This window comes from Piliocolobus tephrosceles, chromosome 4, assembly GCF_002776525.5.
Source record: "Piliocolobus tephrosceles isolate RC106 chromosome 4, ASM277652v3, whole genome shotgun sequence".
In the NCBI taxonomy this organism is placed as follows: Eukaryota; Metazoa; Chordata; class Mammalia; order Primates; family Cercopithecidae; genus Piliocolobus; species Piliocolobus tephrosceles.
Window position 1 is genome coordinate 66,589,917 of NC_045437.1, and position 22,811 is coordinate 66,612,727.

The 22,811-nt window shown below is 36.1% G+C and overlaps 1 protein-coding gene across 1 annotated transcript in view; it reads right to left on the reverse strand.

Annotated features, from left to right (window-relative positions):
- The window catches only part of ITGA1 (integrin subunit alpha 1), a 167,603-nt gene that overhangs the window by 36,795 nt on the left and 107,997 nt on the right, over positions 1-22,811 (reverse strand). The window contains exons 10-17 of the mRNA XM_023210559.3: positions 20,980-21,053; positions 20,124-20,268; positions 12,944-13,089; positions 9,428-9,571; positions 8,049-8,306; positions 5,329-5,459; positions 2,030-2,196; positions 447-583 (exon numbers count right to left, since the gene is read on the reverse strand). Of these exons, the coding sequence (XP_023066327.1) occupies positions 447-583; positions 2,030-2,196; positions 5,329-5,459; positions 8,049-8,306; positions 9,428-9,571; positions 12,944-13,089; positions 20,124-20,268; positions 20,980-21,053 (1,202 nt within the window). The remainder of the gene's footprint in view (positions 1-446; positions 584-2,029; positions 2,197-5,328; positions 5,460-8,048; positions 8,307-9,427; positions 9,572-12,943; positions 13,090-20,123; positions 20,269-20,979; positions 21,054-22,811) is intronic.

The following is a 22,811-nucleotide window of genomic DNA, read 5'->3' on the forward strand; positions in this document are numbered from 1 at the left end:
TATATAGTTACGTGAATCCCAGAAAGCGTACAGCCCAGCAGTCTGTCCCCCAAAGCAGTCATTCACTTATCACCCACAACTGACAGACAAGGCCCACAGAAATTCAATGTTTGCAAGTTGAAGGAATAAATGAATGAACGAAAGAAATGAAGACACGAGTAAGGTTTCTTGTCAACTAGAACACTGTGTCTTTTTCTGCTGTTCCATACTATATGGATGTCATAATGCAGACAGGGAAGACTAGAGATAGTTTTACAAATATTTGGAAATGAGAAAATTAGACTTGCAATTTTATGATAAAAATGAACAAACAAGATAAAATTTCCTTTAGGACATCATAAGTGCATTTTGAAATAAAACAGTAAGAATTCGATTGACTTGAAATAAGACATCTCTACTATATTCTTGATTTGGAATAAGGCAGCTACGATATATGATTTACTTGCCAACATGTAGAAGGAGTGCTTAGTGCATTCTGATTTTCGAACTGTGATGTTCCTTTGAACTTTTCTCTCTTGAGTTCCAGAGAAAAAACTTCGTGATATTTGCCTTAGTGAATCTAGGGTGACACGGTACTGCAAATCTACAAAAATTTTAAAAAATAATTGATAGAAATGTTTATTTGAAGTCATTCTCATATTGTACAGATTATTAAATTAGCATTATAGAAAAATCTCTTCGGCAATAAATCGAAAAAGATTCTATCGTTCAGCATATCCACACTATAATAACAATAGTATTAGCAGTCATAAAGATAACCTTGAGGAACTCGATAGAACTGCTCTCTGAGTTCACTGTGCTTTCAGTGTTTAACTACATTTATTGTTTATAATTCTTACACACACACATATACACGCATGCACACCTGCCTATCATCTAATTTCCAGACCACCACAGTAATTATTATATTTTCACTTAAAATATTCCTTTTAACTTTAGAAATGTTGGAACCCTGTTAGAATATTGATTATGTTATATTTCAATAGAGGCAAAAATATACATTAGTTACTTGTTTACAAATACATAGATTTTAATCTATTTATATATAAAAGGACATTATCTCAGCTTACTTTCAAGGAACTATTAAGGTTCAATAAAATAAGCGTACCACAATAAAGAAAATAAGTGAAATCTTACACTTTATATGAAGGCTACAATAATACTTATTTGATCACTTAGTTACTTTGCAAAAATTAAGTAAGACTGAAATAAAGTTACATATAAAACGCAAAAGTCATTACTTTATATTCCTATACCTCATTGATCTTTCTAGTCAGGAGATTATTTCAGAGCATATACATGCACATATGGAACAAATCAAGGAAAACAGATTTTAAGGATTAATGGTTTTTCGCATTCTGCTTATATTTGGTTACAGAGTAAATTTTTCTTCTGCAGTCAATGGCCTTTATAGCTTTGATTCGAGCATATTTCAACATCACTAAAAACCTGCCTTAGAAAGTGGAGAACAAAGGGAGGAAGAGGAAGTACAGGCTGACCTGATGCACCTGAGAACACACACACACAGGAAGTCTGACTCTCAGAAACTAGGGTCACCTCAATGGAGCAAAGGATCTCAGAAATGTGGGAATGGTGAAGTATTCAGGTTCTCTGCAATACCAGTCTTTCCCAGGAGGGGGCAAGAGAAAGGAAAGAAGATTCTTCGCAGAAACCCGCAGGAAGGAAAACTGGATCCATTTGGGACCCAATTTCAAAACTCTACCTCTGAATCGGTGTTTTTTTCTTAAGGCTCTGATTGTACATAGTAAGTAGGCGAGCCAGACAGAAACTATGCAGTGTTGAGGGCGCTGCATACAAACATGTAATTTCTGCTCCAGAATTGACTGGGTTCCATAACCTATTCCTTTTGCAGCACAATTTTTTTTCAAGGTTCTACATGTTCACTGGGGCAAATATGATGTGCAGCTCACCATGGTGGGGAAAATAAAATATCCTACTGGATTTCATCATGCTGGAGCAAATACATTGTCCTCTACCCAAAAGTACTTGCTATAATTATTTTGCTTACCAGCTTCATAAATCGTGTCTTCTTTAGATTTTAATTTCACATCAAAACACACTGTAGCATTTATGCATACTGTTTCCTTTCCCTCCATATGGCAGTTTTTCTTTTGAATATTCACTTTATTTGGCTCAAAATTCATGGTCACTTTAACTACGGCCACATCTCGGGACCTCCAAACAAAAACAATGGGATTACTCACATATTTTTATATTTAATGAATGTTATCAACTTGGGTGTGCAAAGTGAGTGCATGGAAGGGAGTCTACTTCGTGTATAATACAGCACTCAGGACTCCATTTATTTAATTAATCATTGTGACAGAAGAGATTATATCTGATGTTCTGAGACATGCAGGTTATATTTGGAAACCATTTGGGGCTTTTGGTTCAAACGCCAAAGATCTAGTTTTGCCTGTGATGGAAAAGAGATGGAACCAAGTACCCAGGTGAAACCCCAGAATCAACTATATTTTGGGGATTTACGAGTTTGTTCCCAATTTGAAAGAAGTCTAAAGGTCCCTGAGCGGCTCGTAGGCCCCTGCTATCTCTCATCTGGACTGTAATATTGTCAGTCCTTGTGAGCTCAGCCCTTCCTCTATATCTAGGAAGGAAAAGCAAAATAACATTTGAGGCAGTGTGCTAGACATGGATGTTATTTCATTTAATTCTTAAGATTAATTATAAGAAACATCATTTCTGTTTTATGTTTGATAACTGGGGCTCTGAAAGGTTAAATATTTTATGCCAGGTCAAAAGCTATTAAGAGGAAAAACCTGGGATTTTAAACCCAGTCGTTTTAACTCTAAAGCCCAGTGATGTCTACTAATCCAAAATGAGATCAGAGTAAGATCTTAGACATGGGGAATATATGGATCCTGAGGCCATTGTCTTAGATCCAAGCCAGAACAATTATTGCACATTTTTACCTTGTTTCTGCCTTGTGGCCAGAGCTAGCCCCTTGTAACTACGTATCTTGTGAATAATGAAGTCACTACTTATGCTTTTGCTTTAAAAAATGGTGGTTTTCTTTTTTCTGTTAAAACAGTGTACTCATAGAAAATATAAACATCATAGAAATGCATAAAGAAAACACAAATAACTTGTAATACTACCACTCAGCAATAATCACCATTAACATTTAGTACATTCGGTGGTTTTCTCTTTACAGAAGAAAATGTGCATATACATACACACATGCATACATACATATGTACAAAAGCACATCTTCATATGTATGCATATATATTTTTAAAACATTATATTACAATGAACAGCTTTCCCATATTTACATTTTTCTGAGAATATGATTTTTAATGGAAGTTATTATTTTTAATGGGAATAGACTATATCAGCATATGCACATACCATAATCTATGCATTCAGTCCCTTCTCATTGGATATTTAGCTTAATTTAAAAAAATGGTTTCTGAGTATAGTGGTAAATTTAACATTATTAAAAGATGGTATTACATACAGTACTGTGATGACATCTTCAATTGTACTTCTAGATTGTATCTTTACATTTTTAGGAAATTAAATCCTTGGTAAAAAGTAGGAACATTGGAATGCTTTTAAATACTTATTGATAAAGACCTTCTAATGAGTTTCAACCAGTTTACCCTTTCATCAGCAATGAAAGAACATGCCTAGTTTCCTGCTTAGTAATAACGATTCTCCAGGCACGAAGCTGTCTTGACCATTATCTACCCCACACATCCTCTCTGCCCCAGCCAGATCTTTCTTGGGAGTCAGTCCAGGTCTCATGACAAGACCCTCACTATTTGCTTCCAAATGTTCTTCCTATTGCCTGTCATTTGTATACATTCTCACTTCTTTTTAGGCATTGTGAATCTTAGTCTTTGTGTCCCAGTTTATTGGTTTGGTCCATTCTGCTGTCAATGGAGCCTGGGCTATGCTAGGGAAATGACCATCATTTTGGCCCATCAATGCCTTGATTCGGGGCAGGAGAGGTCATAAATAAGTTTGCAAAGCTTTGCAAGAAGGTCTTGAAACAAAACTGGAGCATAAAAACCCTGAAAACATATTTTTAATATGAGAATTAATAAAATAAATATTTGTGAGCTACAGGGAGCATAATAAACTAATTCAGGATTAACAGTTCAAACAAAATTGAAATATATACATTGTCCCTGACACTGCTGACTTCTGGTTTTGAGCCTTGGTTTCTGGCGAGTCCTCCCCAAAGTCCCAGCCACTCGGCTGCCTAATATTGTCTTTTCTTAGGTATCACCCCTCAGTCTTCTTTCCCCTCTACTGTAAAGTTTTTTTTTTTTAACATATTGATTATTGTATGTGCACAATTTACTGTACCATTCTAATTTGACCATTAGTTCTTAAGCATTATGTTAAATTACAGCAAAGTCATTTATTTTCACCTCTCTATCTTCATCTTTCTTTCACTGTTTACTACTCTTCTAGGTAAATTTTTGGGAAAAAGAGAATTGAGGTATGTTTCCACCTGAATTACAGTAAACCAATGCATTAATTTAGGAGAATCAACATGCAGACTTCTCATAAGGTCACTTGGAGTAGACATTTTATTTATGAAACTCTTCTTTTATATTTCTTAATGAAATTTATTATATTTTTCAAAATTATCATGTGAGTTTCTCATTAAGTTGATTCTTGACTTCCTAGTAATTTTTTTTCAAACAGAACAGTTTTTGAAATAGGATATTTTAGCTGGTTAAAGCTATGGTTATTAACGTTATTGCTTACTAAATTATTATTTTATTCTTAATAAATAAAGCATTATCAATGTTTGTATCTGAAAGAACTGGGCAAATTGGGGGATGTGGGCATTTTAACAGCTGAGCAAAGATATTACTTAAGATGCCTCTAGGCTTGACAACAATATATACAGAGTCAGAGAGGGCTGCTCGATTATCTGTTTCTATGTATCAGGCCAATGAATAAAAAGTCGATTATCTCTAAAACCTTGTAAGCAACCCAATATTAGGGATGGTTTATTGTTTATATACATCCTCTGTAAGATCTTCTCTTCCCCTATACCTCTCCTAAAACAGAAGACCTATTTTAGTGTAAACCACATAATAGACACACCAAATTAAGAGTTCATTCTATTTGTTTCTTTCATATAGCTTCTTTGTTCTTAAGATATATTGACTCTTTCAGCTCACTCAGCTGAATAACTTGTATCTGTATAGTGGAACACAAAAGGAAATAGATATTTGGTATGACACGAGCTCCAATCACACTGGGAGCTCTGCAAGTTATGGGTGACCCAGTCTCAGATTAACAGGATATTATTAAAATACTTACCAGAAGAGGGCAGCACCACCAAGGCCCCCAATAGTCACATCTGTCAGACCGTCACCATTTAAATCCATTTCTCCGTGGATAGACTGGCCAAAAAATTTCAGTGTCTCACCATCCCCACCTGATGGAATACGCTGTGAGAATCCAAAAAAAGAGTTTCATAGGAGAAGAGTCTGTTCAAAACAGTTTCAAATAAATCTGAGAATTTAAATTGTTTAACAAAATAAAAATTAAAGATCTTTTGGGAATCCGCCCAAGAGGTCCCTCACGTGGAGATAAGAGGAAAAACTCAGATGTTCCCAGAGGATATTGCTCTTTTTATAGTACAGATAAAATCATTTCAAGGTCACTGACACCAGAGACAGAGGGAAAAATTATATAACGTCATTTTGTCTAATCCTCAAAGGAAAGAGTATGAGTAAGTGGTTCTGTGCTTTCTGCTTCCTAGCCAATCCCATCACACAGACATATTTAAAAGTACTGGAAATCTTGAAAACATATCATATTAAGAAAGCGGGGAGGGGAGTAGAAGATTGTTCTGGGGTCAATTTGGAGTTCACTGAACTTTGTGGCTGGGTATAAATAACACATCCCATCAAATACATTTTCCAATATGGAATCTCTACTGTCTTTCAAAAATTGTCCTAAAAGTTGAGGGCACAAGAGACTCAATTCCACTCACATGTATTCACAACGTTGAGATGGCACAAATGAATATGTCTTGAAGACTGATCTGTGCACATTACCATACATAGTATGTTTGATATCTGTACTTTCTGACTTAGCATTGGTTCAAGCTGAAGCTAATGCTTTAACAGAAGTCCATGGCAAGCAGACAGGACGTACAAACCCTACCTAAACTTCAAGTCTTCTCAGATTCTTGTTTTCCACATAAAGAACATAAAATAAGAAGCCCACTAGGGCAAACCAAATGGAAACAGTTTTCATGCTTAAACAGGTTAGGCTTATTTGAAAGTTGTTTTTTGTTGTTGTAGTTGTTGTTTTTGAGATGGAGGCTCGCTCTGTCGCCCAGGCTGGAGTGCAGTGGTGCTACCTCAGTTCACTGCAACCTCCGCCTCCCAGGTTCAAGCAATTCTCCTGCCTCAGCCTCCCAAGTAGCTGGGATTACAGGTGCGCACCACCACTCCCAGCTAATTTTTTGTATTTTTGGTAGAGACGGGGTTTCACCATGTTGGCCAGGCTGATCTCGAACTCCTGACCTTGTGATCTGCCCACCTCGGCCTCCCAACGTGCTGGGATTACAGGCATGAGCCACTGCACCCAGCCATCCTCATTTTTTTTTAAGCGAAGAATTCAGGAGATATCTGACTCATTGGTTCTATGAGCTTGACTGTTTGATTCTGTATTATCCCATACATAAGCAGCATGTCTGGTTCTCATGGAAAGGAGTAAGCACATCTTCACCTGTTCCTTCAAAAAGCATTTTGCCAGTAATTAAACAAATCCAACTCTAATATTCTTTTTGTTGTTTTTGTTTAAAGTTGCATCTTGCTTTATCACCTTTTAGAAAACAAGTTGTTTATGACAATCTATTTCATCTGACAATGATTTAGCTTTCCTTTTCTACTTCAAATGCTACCCCATTAAATTTACAGGATTGACACTGAAGGAATAAAGTGGAAGAATATAAGAAAGAACCTCTTCCTGTGTTTCCTAATTCCATCATGTCCCAGTCATTAATATTGCCTGTCTCTTGTTAAGTAAATAATGCCATAAAGATTTTCAACAGAAACAAATTATTTATCAAATGGCTACAAGTGCTCTTAGTGAAATAAGCTCTTTATTCTGTTCACTATTGTTGTTATGGTTTTATGAAAAATCACTCATGTTTGCATTACATGAATAGATTTTGAGAGCTCTGTTGACTACAGAACCAAAGAGAACACTCAAATAGAAAATGAAATAATTAATATTCTGATTTATTTTCAAATTATGTAAGTTAGAAGGTATGAATTCTGTTTTATTTGTAAGTAGCTGTTCAATATCTAACCGACTATGATTACCTAAAATCAGACAATTACATTCAAAATCCTTTAATTATTTTGTTTTTATAGTGCTTTAAGCACTTTTGTAACTTGTTATTTTTCTAATGCAGGAAAAAAATACGCTTATGGATTAGAGCTGTTAACTGACAACAAAGTACAAACAAGAATAACAGAAGTTCCCTGCAGCTTATACTTAATATTCAGATTTATTTTTTCTAAGGATTACTTGTGAGAAAATTATAAATCTTTAGAAATCCTAATTCACTTGAGGAAAATATATCAACTTAATGAATAAATATGAACTTAATACAATTTTATTATAGCAGCATGAACATTAAATATAAAATCAAGAATCTAATTTTCTTTATTGGTTAAGTCATATAATTATTTTTGCCTTATTCACAAAGCAGTGCCCTCTATTTAGAATGGGACACACTGAAGATGTTAAACAGCATTGTTACAAAGTATTCTTTTGTTTTTTACTATTTCAAAAAGTCAAATCCTGGAGACATGGAAAATAACAACAGAAAGGAAATTAGATAAATGTACAAAATATAAAGTAATTAATCTATAAGGAGCACTTAAAGAGAATTAAATCTCGTTTCCCATTGAGGTCAGGAGGAAGAAATTAAATAACTCATGAAGTTAGACAGGTAATGCCTGGCATCGAACTGACTTATCACTGAAGGGTGGGAATCTGTAGGTTTCAACTCTTACTTGTGCATACTCTTTCCTTATAGTCTTGCCACTTCCATGATAAATGTACACAGCTCCCCCGTGATCATCTTCCAGCGGAGCTCCTATCACGATGTCATTAAATCCATCAAGATTGAGGTCTTTTACAGCAGCAATAGCAGTTCCAAAACGAGCCCCGCAAGGCTCATTTTTGTTTTCTTTTGTGCATGAATTGTGCTGCCGAGATGAACAGCATGTCTGCTTAGTAGGTTCCAGGCTCATTTGATATTCAAACCTTGTCTGGAAGAAAGATAAACAGGATATTTACAGATTTCCATCATTACTACAGCAGAGTAAAATTTTTAAAGTATACTAAATCAGTGCTATTAACAGCCATTTGCACATTAGTGGTAAGGGTGGTAAAATTTCTTTAAAATTGTGCCTATCTGAGAGCAAAGTTAGGGATTCCAAAGAGCAGATTGTAGAAGTGTGGGAGACATACTTTAATGGAATCTCTCTTTAATGCAATTGAGTTAGTATATAATTCAGAGCATCTTTTTCAGGCCAAATAATATTTAAATCCTCAGTTTGTACCACTATCCCTCCTTCACCCAATATTGTGCAAAGTGAAAATTTATTCTGCTTTGAAAGGAAACTTTCTCTAAAGCTGCCTAGAGTGGAAAAAAAAAAAAAAAAATCCCAGACAGAAAGCACTAGCAAAGGTGATCAAGAATACACTTTCTTGGAAAAAGAACAAAACAGCCTGGGATAAAAAAAGTTGACAGGAGGAAGCCAAAAAATGATAGGAAAAAAGATATATGATTTATTATTTAAAATAATCAATTTAGGAGAGAATGTACATATTTGGAAAAGCTAAATAAACACTAGCTTTGCTGTAAAGAGCAAAACACTCTTCTAATGAAGATATTAAAAATTATTTAACTTAAAAAATGATGTCTAAAGTCAGGCATGGAAGACAAAATCTCACTCCAGCCCAGTGAAGTATTTCCTGGAAGTCTGCAGTGTCACTGCCTTGAAACTCATGACTTCTCCCCCTCAACCCTATCCGATTTAACTGCTGAGGTTATTATTCACCTCCAAGCCAGAACTGATAAGCCTCCTAGCCTAAATAAGCCTTGTGGGTTTATTTAACAGTTTAGTGAGATTTATATTTACCTCCTTTATCCTATACAGTGTTAAACATAATTCACATTTTCAAGCAGAAAATATCTAAGGGTTGGAGCTACTTTATTAGAATTATAAATGGTCATTTCAAAACTGAGGGGTTGGTGGAGTGAATAAATCCTGATAGCTTCTTTGCTCTGTTTTTTCAAAGTGAATGAAAAATTAGAACCTATTATTCAAAAATGAAGAGAAGGAAGAGATTTTACTGGATTTCTACCAAACTCAGACACCATTACCTGATTGAGAGCATACACATACACTTTTCCTTGCTCCTCTTTCTCTGTTCCCATGTACATAGGGGCTCCGACTAGAAGAATGTCAGTGTTAGAATCTTTGTCAATGTCAATTGTTGTTAAAATACTGCCAAAGTAGGAACCAATCTAGGACACAGAATGAAACAAAACAGCCCAATGAACATCGGAAATTCTCAAGGAAGCTGAAATCTACATTTGTTTTACTTCTAGCAATCTAGTAGAGGAGCTAGTTGACAAAGGAAATGAAAGATAGAAATTGATGCTCCCTGAAAGTTATTTATTGGCTCTTCTATGAGGATAAAGAATATTAGTCGGTTCCATCTTTGAGGATGAACAGCTGTTACAGATTTCATTGCTTGACAGTAACAAAATGAATTTCTTTAGATTTCACTCTAACCTCTCTTTCTTCTCCACAAATCAGAAAAGGTCAGTAATATTATAGTGATTTTTTAAGGAAATAAAATTAGATAAGCAGTAGAATGCATTCTGTAATGGTTGCATATATGTTTAAATACATTATAAGGAACTGAGTTGTCCTGGAATACTGGTGTGGCATATTTCACCTCATAGTCTTGGAAGATTGTCTTCTCAATTAAATGATTAAGTGTTATCCCAGCAGCTATGGGATATAGAAAAATATGGAAGGATTGCAGGGGGATCATCCCTTGTAGCAATATGTTTTCTCATTTAAAGATAGTAATCTGTTTAGAGAAAAGCAGAGAACTTACACTTCATTACCTAAATGCTTAAATAAGTTTTTCAAATATTATTCTATGTTTAATATTTGATGCTCTTAATAATTATCTTATTGTACATCTCCCTGTAGTGGCTTCTGTGATTTTACTCTTACACTCTTGCTTCTGCCCCTGTGGCATAGACCACTCTTTTCATATTTACTGGCTTCTTCCCCCACTCCCATTTTCTCAATTTTGGCCTCTTCTAAAGCTCAGATCTGTAGCTTTTTTCCATTCTCTTACCCTAGATAACCAATCCTTCTTAAGCATTTCTACTAAGGCAATTGCAAATATCATTCTGTCTTCCTTCTCAAGGCTTCAGTTCTACATTTCTAGACATTGCTCCTAGGCATGTGGGCAAAAGACACTGCCTTTTGAGTGCACTTTTCTCACAGGGTTTTGAGGGGCTTAAGAGGTCTTTTTAAAAGTTGAATTAATTATACACATAAATAAAATAGAAGATCTTGTAACACTGGGTTTTCCTTTCCACATGGCAATGGTCAACTAGAGCTCGGTGGAATTTTACAAGCTGCCCAGGGCCATGATTCCCACCACTTCCTGTGTTTTTTCACCCAACAGCTTTACTCATTGACTTTACCTATTTTGATTTTACTTTACTGGCACATGCAAATATCTGAATTTGTGCTTACTGTTACAAGGAACATGTCTAAAAGCCAAACATAATTGTTAAAAATACCTAAATCGCTTGAGGTGTTGACATTCTAATCATGGAGCCACCTTTCTTTCAGATTCCCAGGCTTGAAACTGAAGTCATTCATGATTTAAATCGTTCATGATACTCTCCTCAACTTTCATATGTAAATTTTCATAAAATTTGACACTTCCTGTCTTGTAGACAATTAATGGAGTGATAATGGATCTAAGATGTCATCTAAAATGCTTCATTTTACTATTGTCAATTTCTTCTTATTGATATCTGTCATGCCCCTTCCTTTTCCATTTTTACTGCTGACGTCTTATTTTACGTTCTTCTTACCTCCAGTTTGAGCTATAACAATAGCCTTACTCTAACTGTTATGCATTTTCCAAGTATAAATGTGGGCAAAGAGTTAATAAAACCCTTTCACCTGATACATGAGGATCTGACCTTTAGTTATTCTAACTCTGTTGCCCTGGGAATCTGCTGAGGCTGGGATTTCAACTTTACCACTAAGGCTAAGCTGTTGCTTTTACCCAGATGGGGTAAAAATAACCTCTTATTGGGATATTGTATTCAGGCTGTGTAGAACTATAAATGATTTATAAGTGCCTGATGAAGATGATATAGTTTTGACTTCCCAGAGTGCAGTTACTCTTGTAGCCAGCCTGCCCTTTGTAGAGACCCTGGAAGCTATGTCTATGGTGCTGTCATAAAAGACACTGCTCCTGCGGGGCATGGGGCTAGAAAGCCAGTGCAGTCTGTGGACATGACTAATGTGAGTATCCCTGCACCTGAGCTTTACTGCTGCGCTGGGCTGCAGCTCGGACTCCTGCAGAACAGGAGGGCTGATGTGGCCCTGCCCCTCTAGTCTAGAGAGTTGGAATATTTAGTGAAGGCTAAGAAGAACCCCTCTCCCACCCTCTGTAAAAGGACTGTGGAATAAAGTTAATAAATCCTCCTTGTAGAACTGTTGAAAAAATACAGAAAACTTTATTTAGAGACAAAAGTTCCCCGAGCTATCACAATTCAAAAATAACAACAACAAAGAGCATGGTTAGATCTTTCTTTCAGTTAATATGTGTGTGTGTGTGTGCGCGTGTGTGTAAATGTTTGCATATTTATGATGTTTCTTTCAGTTTATATATATACATATAAAAATGTTATTTCATGTGTAATTTCCCAAACTTCTTTTAATATTCAATACCACCTAATAAGAATTTTCCAATTTTAAATATTACAGCCAATTTCCCATATCCTCCAGGATAAAATCCAAGCTCTTAATTTGCCATTCAAAACCTCACATAATATGAGTCCATGTTATCTTTTTAACTTTCTCTTTCACTGCTCCTCCTACCTATCTATATTCTATCATCCCTTGTAGATTCAGCCCAAATTTCATCTTCTAAGAAGCTTTTCTGCACTAATCCTAGCTTAAAGCAATCTCATCATATTCTGACTGTATTGTCTGGGCCACTGGTAATTTCATGCCCCTTAATGTTTCGGATCTCTTTTCTTGTGCATGTATTTGTATGTCTGTATCTACATCTATCATACATCTTTTTTTTTTTTTTTTTTTTTTTTTTTTTTCTGAGATGGGGTTCCACTCTTGTTGCCCAGGCTGGAGTGCAGTGGCACAATCTCGGCTCACGGCAACCTCCACCTCCCAGGTTCAAGCGATTCTCCTGCCTCAGCCTCCCTAGTAACTGGGATTACAGGCATGTGCCACCACGACTGGCTAATTTTGTATTTTTAGTAGAGTTTTTTTCTCCGTGTTGGCCAGGCTGTTTAGTAGAGTTTGGTTTCTCCATGTTGGTCAGGCTGGTCTCAAACTCCTGACCTCAGGTAATCTGCCCGCCTCAGCCTCCCAAAGTGCTGGGATTATAGGTGTGAGCCACCGTGCCCATCTTACTTCCACCCCTATCCAACATGAAGACAAAGATACAGACACTATACATCCTTCCAAAGAACCTAACACGGGGCCCTGTTCCCAGTTGTTACTGAATATGTGGATAATGCGTTTTTAAAAGTTTAAGACAATAGACAGTAAACATACATAGCGTATGAATAGATTAATTTAAATAAAACAATATTTTTCAAGTTTACCTGTTCTCCACTGAGTGTCTGGAGAATTTTGATGTTTCCATCTTCCATCCTGTAGATAATGACCTGGCCTGTATGATTGTACCGAGGCTGTCCAGCAATATAGAGCACATCTCCAGAAGAAGCAGTAGCAGAGTTTACAGTGTAACCTAATAAAAGAAAGATTCCAGATATACCACCTGGACCCTTAAAGTCTTCATGTAATAAATTAAAACTCTAAATGACCAAGAGAATCATTTTTATATAGTTATATTTTGAAAAGAATATTTTTTCTTCAGTGCATGTAAGAATTTGCTCTGGTGGAGGCTTTTAATGTGCTCTCTATCTACCACAATTGCTTTCTCCGGAGAATCTATTTTCCCCCAATCTGAGTTTTTCATTATTTAAAATCACAAATGATACAATAATGATGACACACACACAAAAATTGCACATCCCCACCCCATTTTATAATAAATTGATATATGTGTCTGCACTACAGAATTTAATACTTTTTATATAATTGGATCAGAGAAAATGTAAACTTTTTCTGTGCTGCTACTAGCTTTTTAAATTGTAATTTTGAATAATTGAAGATGATTTCTCTTGGTTAAAGCATAAAAACATTACATTTATATACATGAGCATTTCCCGATAAAACACTGGAATTCAGGTGGTTTTAATATTTTTGGTATTATACTTAAGATTTCAAAGACACCTTGGCACATTTAAATTTGTCCCACTTCTGGACTTTTTGACAGTAAATTTTAAGGAATAGATGACTGGATCAAGTTTTTAATGGTTCTTATAGTGTCTCGAAAATTGTTTCCAGAAAATTTGTACTACTTTGTTCTATAAACAATCACATGAAAGACAATTTCGTGAAACTGTCCCAGGCTTTGTGTATCATCACTATTATTTACATTTGTGTATGTTTTAATAGGTGTTAAACATTGTCTAACAACAGTACCTTGCTGTGATTTTAATGTGACTTTATTCAACAGAGAGCTTGAATCGTTTTTCACATATCTGATCTTTCCTCTTTTTAATTGAGCTTCCATGCTCTTTAAAATTTTGAATTGTCTTTTTTCTACTTTTGATTTTATTTACATATATTTTATATTGAAGTTATTCCTCGGTCATTAATTTTGTTTCTTCAGTTTCTTCTGGAATACTTTCTTCTTCTGCACAATCTCCTCCTCCGGTTTAGAAAAATCTGTTCTATTTCAGTAAGCATCATCTCAGAGCGGTGGGTGCGACAGTGGGGGTGGAGGTCACATGTGGGTTAATCTGACCATGAGCCCTGCAAATAGAGCCAGTGCATCTTGTGTGCTTCGCCCACCTACATGTACACAATGATCAAGGGAATCTACATACAAACCTTTAAGATCAGCACTGCTTTTCATATTTTTAAGCATGTGCAAGAAACTTTCAGCACTCTTTTGGGGCCGTAAACCCTCTGTCCAGCTCCACTGTTTGGCTTCGGACACATCTACCAACTCCACCATTGCAATGATGGAACAGCACACACTGCTTCTGGAAAGTCACATCTTTCAGATACTTGCTGGCTTTTCAGATATACACACTCCTGATTGCCTGGATATTTTCATGGATGTTCTTAAAGTGAACATGAAGATTTGAATCTCTTGATTTGCATAATTTTTTGGGTTGTTCTGGGTCAAGTGAATAGTAAACCATTTTAAGAGATCATCTCAGGCTGCTTACAGGAAGAGCATAAATTGCGTCTTTAAGATTAATTTTTGCGTGAAAAATCAGATTTGTTCTTTGTGTTTTGAGAACACAGCGACATCAACGAATAAAATTACCACATGCAGATTTTGATTTTATAAAAGGAATAACTCTTCTAATAACCAGATTTCTTCAGTGCAGCAGAAGTAAGATTATTTTTCGAAATGCTACAGAATAGCACTTCTCACTGAGAAAAATATCATTTTCTAACTCACTTACCAAGTATTTTACTATCAAGTAAGTTTGATTTTCTTCCAAAAGTGTTAAAAAGGAAAAAAAAGTTTTTATACAATACGTTTATTCTTACAAGTGCTAAAGGAACTCAGTTACTCACACATATTATCCTTTATGAATATTCCTCACATTCTCATTCCTTCATCTTTCTTTGAGGGGTTTTTTTTTTTAATTATTATACATAATAGAATCTAAAATATTTTTGCAAACGTGTAATGTGTTATATGTTTATGTTACTAACAACAATATTGTTTTAAAATGAATCTTTCAGGCCATGTTTATACATACATAAAATGGAAAAGAAGAATGTACAAAATGAAGGCCATTTTATTTCATGCCACTCTACTAAGAACTATAAAGAAGGGAGTAGAATGAGAGTGTTAGTACGTGTGTGTGTGTGTGTGTGTGTGTGTGTGTGTGTGTGTGTGTGTAATTTGCAGAGCTGTGAATGTAACTTGATAAAAGGCCTCTTTTAAAAATAAGTTGAAAATTATGTTTGAGGCTAGGAGTTGTGAGATTATTTAGTTAACTCTCTTTGATGACTTATACTTCATAAATAAAAATATTAGTTGAAATAATCTCAGGGACAGTTAGCATAGTTTCTAATTGAGGCTTGGGTGTCTAAAGACAAGAAAGAAGAAAAGAAAAAGAGCGCCAGAGCCAAGTAAAGCCTAAATTTAGTAGAAGGAAAATAATTATAAACATTTAAGCTTAACAGTGTTTCCTGAAAAAGAAAAGAATAAGATGGACGAAAAGGGCTGGGCGCGGTGGCTCACGCCTGTAATCCCAGAACTTTTGGAGGCCGAGGCTGGTGGATCATCTGAGGTCAGGAGTTCGAGACCAGTCTGGCCAACATGATGAAAACCGGTCTCTACCAAAAATACAAAAACTTAGCCAGGGGATGGTGGCAGGTCCCTGTAATCCCAGTACTCGGGAGGCTGATGCAGGAGAATCACTTGAACGCAGGAGGTGGAGGTTGCAATGAGCAGAGATCGTGCCACTGCACTCCAGCCTGGGCAATAAGAGAGAAACTCTGACTCAAATTAAGAGAAAAAAAGAGGAAGAAAAGGCCAAAATGGGTGGCATAGCCCTTTGCATGAATTTATGAATAATGAATTCTGTCAGCTCTCATTAATTCACTTCTGGGGTAAAGGGCCAGGATCTAGTGAGGTAATGGGAAACAGGTATGAACTGTCTTGATGCCATGACATTGCCTCACATCTTTCCTTCCCCTTTGGGAGCTGTTGGCAGGAATAGAATTCAGCAAACTGTGGGTGGAGGAGGCGGGGGAACATAATCCCAGCTGTATTCTCACCACCAAATCCACTTGCAATGCCTGTATTGGCATAAGGAAGTTTGGGTAATAGAAAGATAGGGGTACGATTATGTCCTGAGACAGACTTTGACAGCTAACTGATCATTATTGATAAGCATAGGATTTTTCTAAAAGAGCGTCTGCCTCTCTGCTTCCTTCATAAGATTTTTCATAGTCCTACAACTTGCAGTCCACACAGATTTATGAAAAAATACATTCAGTCTCTTCTCAATTTGTGACCCCCACAAAGAAACATTTTGGAAACTTCATTTCAGATTTAGAATATTATTTTGGGTGAAAAAAAACCCAAGGTATTTGTCCTGCCTTTTGGATGCTTTTCTATTTTGAAAGAAATCCTGCATGTATTAGACTTTATGTTGGCAAAATATCATATACCCTCACTTGTGAGTAAGCCAATGAAATAATTTCTGAAACAGAAAAGAAAATCTCAGCACACTGTAGAAAACATATCCAAAAATTTCCTTTTTGGACAGAGAGAAGTCATATATTATAAATACTGTGGTCAGAAATGATTCTTTTAATATTTTCTCACTTACAGTGGCATCTTTAATTTGAATTATCCAAGTCTGCTTTAAGCAATGTTTAACCAAAGCTTTTTGGGAATGACAAACTTAGGATTCTTAAAAGTTTATTTATTTTAAAGGAATTTAATCACATATAATTAAGAATACCAAAAAATACAGTGCTGTCAATTAAAATATGTGGGCTTCCTAAGAGTGGCAACAATATCACACACATCTTTGTGGACTTCACACAGTGTCTTTAATTTTGTAAATACTCAATACTTACTAGTAATAGTACTAATGTCAGCTACTATTATTATTTTGTATTATGTATGAGTTTTCTATTGCTGCTGTAACAAATTACTAAAAACTTGGCGGCTTAAAGCATCATAACTTATTATCTTACAATTCTGTATATTAGAAGTCTGGCATAGAGCTTCCTGGACTAAACATCAGAATATTGGCAGGTCAGTGTTCCTTTCGGGAGCCTATCAAAGAGAATCCATTTTCTTGCCCTTTGTAGCACTGGAGCGATCCACAGTTTTTGGCTTGTGGCCCCCCTCCATCTTTAAAGCCAACAACATTGCATCTCTCTGACCATTTTCCCATAGTTCTGTCTCCCTCTGTCCACATCCAGGAGAGGTTCTCTGATTTTTAGAATGCTTGATTATATCAGGTCCAGCCAGATATCTGAGGATAATCTTCCCATCTCGGGATCCTTAATTTCATCATGTCTGAAAAGTCCCTTTTGCCATGCAAAGTAACCTATTCATGGGTTCAGGGATTAGCACATGGACATCTTTGGGGATCATTATTCTGCCTACCACAATACTAATAAGAAGAATGTTTATTATATAACATTACATAATAAAAGATACAAAATAACATTTACATAATAAAATAATAGACAACACCCATTGATTGATTATGTCAGGCCCAGTACTAAATATAGTCATTACTTAATCTAACAATCCAAATGATATATATGGTGTAATTATTTCCAGTTTAGAAATAGTAAGATTGAGGCTTTCAGCGGGAAAGTAATTTCCCTAAAGCCATAGCCAGGGGCAGAATCAGAAAACAAACTCAAGTCTCTATGACCTCATGGCTATCGCTAATTGTACATCTTGTACCATAACTGCTTCAAGTCTTTAGTATCAGCAGCTTTATAATTTTTATTTTTATGAGTGTACAATATGCGTTAAGTAGATTTACTATTTACTTAACTATCTGCATATTTTGGGGCATTTAGGATAATGGCATTTCCCTCAACACCATAAATAATAATACAATGGAAATAACTGTTCACTTGGCATTCTTAAATATTGGATTTTTTTCCTTAGGTTAGGTCCACAGAAGTAAAATTTCTGTATAAATGTGGTATGAACATTTTTATAGCTCTGTAAACACACTGTCAAATGCCTTGCATAAGGAGTTTTACTAATTTATATGTCATCCATTATATAGGAAGATAAATGTTCTATATTTATTCTATATAGAATACAAAGAAGTCTCAGGTTAAGCTGCTTCTTGATTCCAAGGTATTTCACGTAAACAGTCTCATAGAACCTTAGGATGTAGCGAACTTTTAGAAGATATCTAATCTAATCCCCAGCCCTCTTTTTTTAAGATATTCTGTGTCATAGCGCATATCATACTGATAGTGATTGCTTGTTCCATTATTGTCTCTCACCCAAAAAAGTAAGATTTATGAATGTAGGAATTGACCTGCCTCATCTATCTTCTTATTCTCTATAAACTCAGTGTTTGGCACATTGCTGGTACTCAGTGTGCAGTGCTGTCTTAATCAACCTAGAATCAGTTATTTCAATATCGTGATATGAACACTGACATAAGAATCAGGAAGTCTCAATTGTGGTTTCACACCTGTCATAGGCAGCTGGGACACAATTGTTCTATCAGTTTCTCAATTGGAAACTAAGACTACATGCTCTACAGGATCTCTTTTAATGCTGAAATTTGAAATGAATTTTAAGCCTAACCCCTATATTTTATATCACAATCCTCCAAATACTTAAAAGACATGCAATGCACACTTTGTTTTCTAACTTTCAATTTCTTTAAGTTTTGGAGAGAGTGAGACTTGTAGCAAGGAATTGCTTCTGGAGCTGACTTCTCTATGTAATCTTTTACTGGCACATCCTAGTTTGTCCTTTTCTCCCTCTAGTATGTGATACTTAGAACAACAAGATACTCTAGCTGTTGGCTGACCAGAGTGGAATATAATAGGATTTCTATGAGAAACAGAGTAGACTTTCATTCATGCAGTGCTACATGTCTTAAGAGATTTTAGCAGTCACAGTGTAGCTGCTGTTGACTGTTATATTTTTAGTCATCTAAAACTATAGTCCTTTTATTCTTCTTAAGTCCTGCTGCCCCTACAGCTTTAATAGGTGTCCTTAAATAAGGAGATGTATAAACACCGCAGTAAAGACCTGCCACCTTTCTGGTAAAATAGAAAACAACTGGGACAGAGAGAAAAAGACTTGGCTTTGGGACAGAAAGATCCCAGAGAGGAATGCTAACATGTGAAACAGAATGCTTCCAGGCCAAGGGATTCTTTGTCTTTATCACTGCATCCCCAGCACTAAGATCAATGCCTGGGGCAAAAGAGGAGCCCCCAAATATTTGTTGAGTGAGTAAGAGCTGGGAATCCATATCCTGATGGTCCTTTCTATTCTAGGTCCTCCCAATTGTTCACAGAGATCTTTGTTCGGTGATGGGAGAGTTCCCTGGCATCCCCTAGGCATTGCTCAGCTTGGTATAGATCCCAAATAAAATGGTACCAGACACATACCTCCTCATTTCTGGCAAGACACTGGGAAACAAGATCATGTTACATCACTGGGTTTAAGTTCAATATTTGTCTGATTGTGAATGGAGCTATTAAAGAAGAAGTTACATGACAAAATACATTTTTCTTTTCCAAAATTAGGACCCATAGAGAGAAATTAATGATAGGAGACATTTAAGACAATACGCAAGTTTGGTTTTCAGGATATAGGAGAAGTTGAGGTTTCTTTTTCTACTCTCATTTCTGGTCCACAGGTTCAAAGCTCTTCTTGAAGCTAAAATTGATACCAGATACAGAGAAACTGAACATATCAGAAAGGGCACATATCATCTGAAACCATTCCCTGCATTAGATAGCCCTACTAACAAACAATGTCTTCCATGTGTGTCATTTTGACGAACTAAAGCTGCTCAGAGGCCTGGAACTTTGCATGGGTTCTGAAAAATACCCGACTCATTAAATAATCTTGCTATATGGTTGCAAGCCTATAGAAACATAAGCAAATAATGCTAAAGGTAAAAAATTGAAAAGTAAGACAACTCTTTTACAATTATATCCAAACCTTACCTAAATAAGAAGCAAGCGGTTCATTCTTTTTGGTAGACTCAACATTAAAGGTTGTGTTTCGAGGGATGATGATTTGACTAGCCTTCTGCATGACAACTGTTCCATTCCAATCATAGGCTCCTACTGCTCCAAGCATGACCCAGTCCTTACATGCAAACAGATAAGATAATTATATTTCATAAAAATAATAAGGGGAAACACTTAAACACCATTAACAATGTGTATAGGTATACCATCCAAAGTGCTTCACATTTATTAGCTCATATAATCCTCATGATAACTCTATGGGCTAGATGCTATTGTTACCATACCTGTTTTACATAAAAGGAAATCGAGGCACAAATAACTTGCCCAAGTTATACAGTAAAATTGCACATAAAAATGTCCATATTCTTTTGCAAGGACCATTATGCCTTTTCTTTCATTACCTGCAAATGACACATTTTAAAATCTTGCCTTTCTACTTTATTCTGGGTGCCAAGAATCGTAGGTCTTGAACATGGAATTGTAATAAGACCCTTGAATTCCTTGACACTGTGGAAAAATTTCCACATCTGTAGCAAATATGTTAAATTATTTCATTTAGACAGATACATAATTACAAGGCACAGCTCACACGATCTGATTCACAACTATTAATACAACACAATGAGCTGTGTGAGAGAACATGTTTTTCTAATAAGAAGCCTGTGAAACGACATTTTCCTGTTTGAATTAGCAAACACCATCATAGCCTGCATAATTGTTTAAGCTATGAACTGCACGTTGTACTTACAGTATTGATGGCTAGATGTTGGTTTTGGGAAAGGAAGTCTTGCAAACATATATTTCATTTTCCACAAACTGGTCAACATACCTGTGAATAATGAGCACTGAAGCCAGTCTGAGACATTTCCATTTCAAATGAAGCTGCTGACTGGTCAGCTGTAGCTATAACATAGGAAAATATCACTGTAAATAAGTAAAAATGCCTTTTCATGCACTACTGAGTTGCAGAATACTGATAGGTAGGGCTTGTGGTCTTACCAACCAGAACTTCAAACATTTTAGGGCATTTTCAGCCATACAGTTCTCAACTCAAAATTTCTAGGTAGGCCTGGGTAGAAGACAGAGAAAGATAGTCAAAGGGCTCATGTCTCAAATTCTTGCTCATTAGCGGCCCTGTCCTTGCTGGAGGGGTTGAGAAATCTTCATTCTTATACTGTAGCATGTTGTGGATCCTATGGTGCTTTGGGTCCACATGGTTCAAGCTGGACGTACTACAGGAGGAAATTCCTATCCAAATCCATGCCTTGGGAACACTGCCAAGAAATTCCCTTTATATGTTACGGGACTGAAAAAAATTTCATTCACATGTTTGAGGAGATTTCTCAGCTCCAACCGTTCCACCCATATTCAGGCCATAGATCCTGTCAGAGTTTCATTGAGTGATAAAGGGTTTAGGTATTTTAGTATGCATTTATTTGCTCTAATTACTGCTGGCAAGTGTCACTCACAGATCAGGAGGGGTCTTTGGATAGGGCTGCCCACATGTCTTTCAATCCTATATATTTAGAAGATCCTGTAGCCATTTTGAAGCTCTTTACTGAAATGCAGAGATAACTCAGAGCATTTTATGGCAGTCTGCTTCTCTCAAGTTATTCTCAAAATATTCACAAACCCAAAGCCACAATTTCCTGAGGGAGTTGATGGAATGTTGATTTATTTGCTTGCACTAGGGGTTACTGATTTATTTGGTCTTGCAGATAAGTTAAAAATAGCACTTAAGAAAGTCAGTCTGCCCTTTCGTTGAGGCAAGAGAATAATCAAATTTGTGAAGGTAACTGTATTTGTTAGTTATTTACATGGATAAAATTGTGAACAAATACATCAGTAATTACCTTTGTAGGACTAGATTAAATAGGGCAATCAATATAATTCCAATATATCATTTTAATCCCCTGTATGAATTGCCCTGTAATTTAAATGACTGAGATGCACTTTAACTTTAATTTAAACATGTATTTTCAGTCCACAATGCTTTCAGGGGTTCTCTCACTTATCTGCAAGATCAGTAAGAATGCAGCAACAAAAGCCTGCATTATTTCCGGCACCTGCCCTGCTGTTATTCTGTCTACAGCTGAGAACAGACAGAAGGAAGCTATGTGAAGTTCTTCCTGCTGCAGTGGCAGCATGATAATAGGCCACTATATTCTCCTGGGCTTCTTGTTGCAAACTCCTCCCTGGACTGTTCATGGGTGTTTGGGCCAGCCCCTCTAACCACTGTGCAGCCTCTGGTTAGAAATGTTGGCATTTTCTCCCAATGCTCAATGGGAAATGGAGACAGTAGATCATTTTCTGATGTACTAGGCAAGTCCTTGGCATACTTGCCTCAATAGATGGCACTGTCCTTGACAAGCAGAAATTTCTTAATCACAGCTATTTGTCATCTTAAGATATATGCTGACAGGAAATGGCGATTTCCCAAGCAACAAGGAAATAAAGTAAAAATCTCATGAAAAAAATAAGAAATAATCTAGTCAAAACACTGCTTTTGGTGTAGTGTAGCAACAAAAATGATACAGAAGACATTTTTAATCTGTAAAGTTCCTTATAAAATGATGTCATATTTAAATATAGAGACTTCTTGGAGTGTTTGGGCTCTTCAACATGTCACCTTTAACCCATGGTGTAGTCAGATTAGAAACA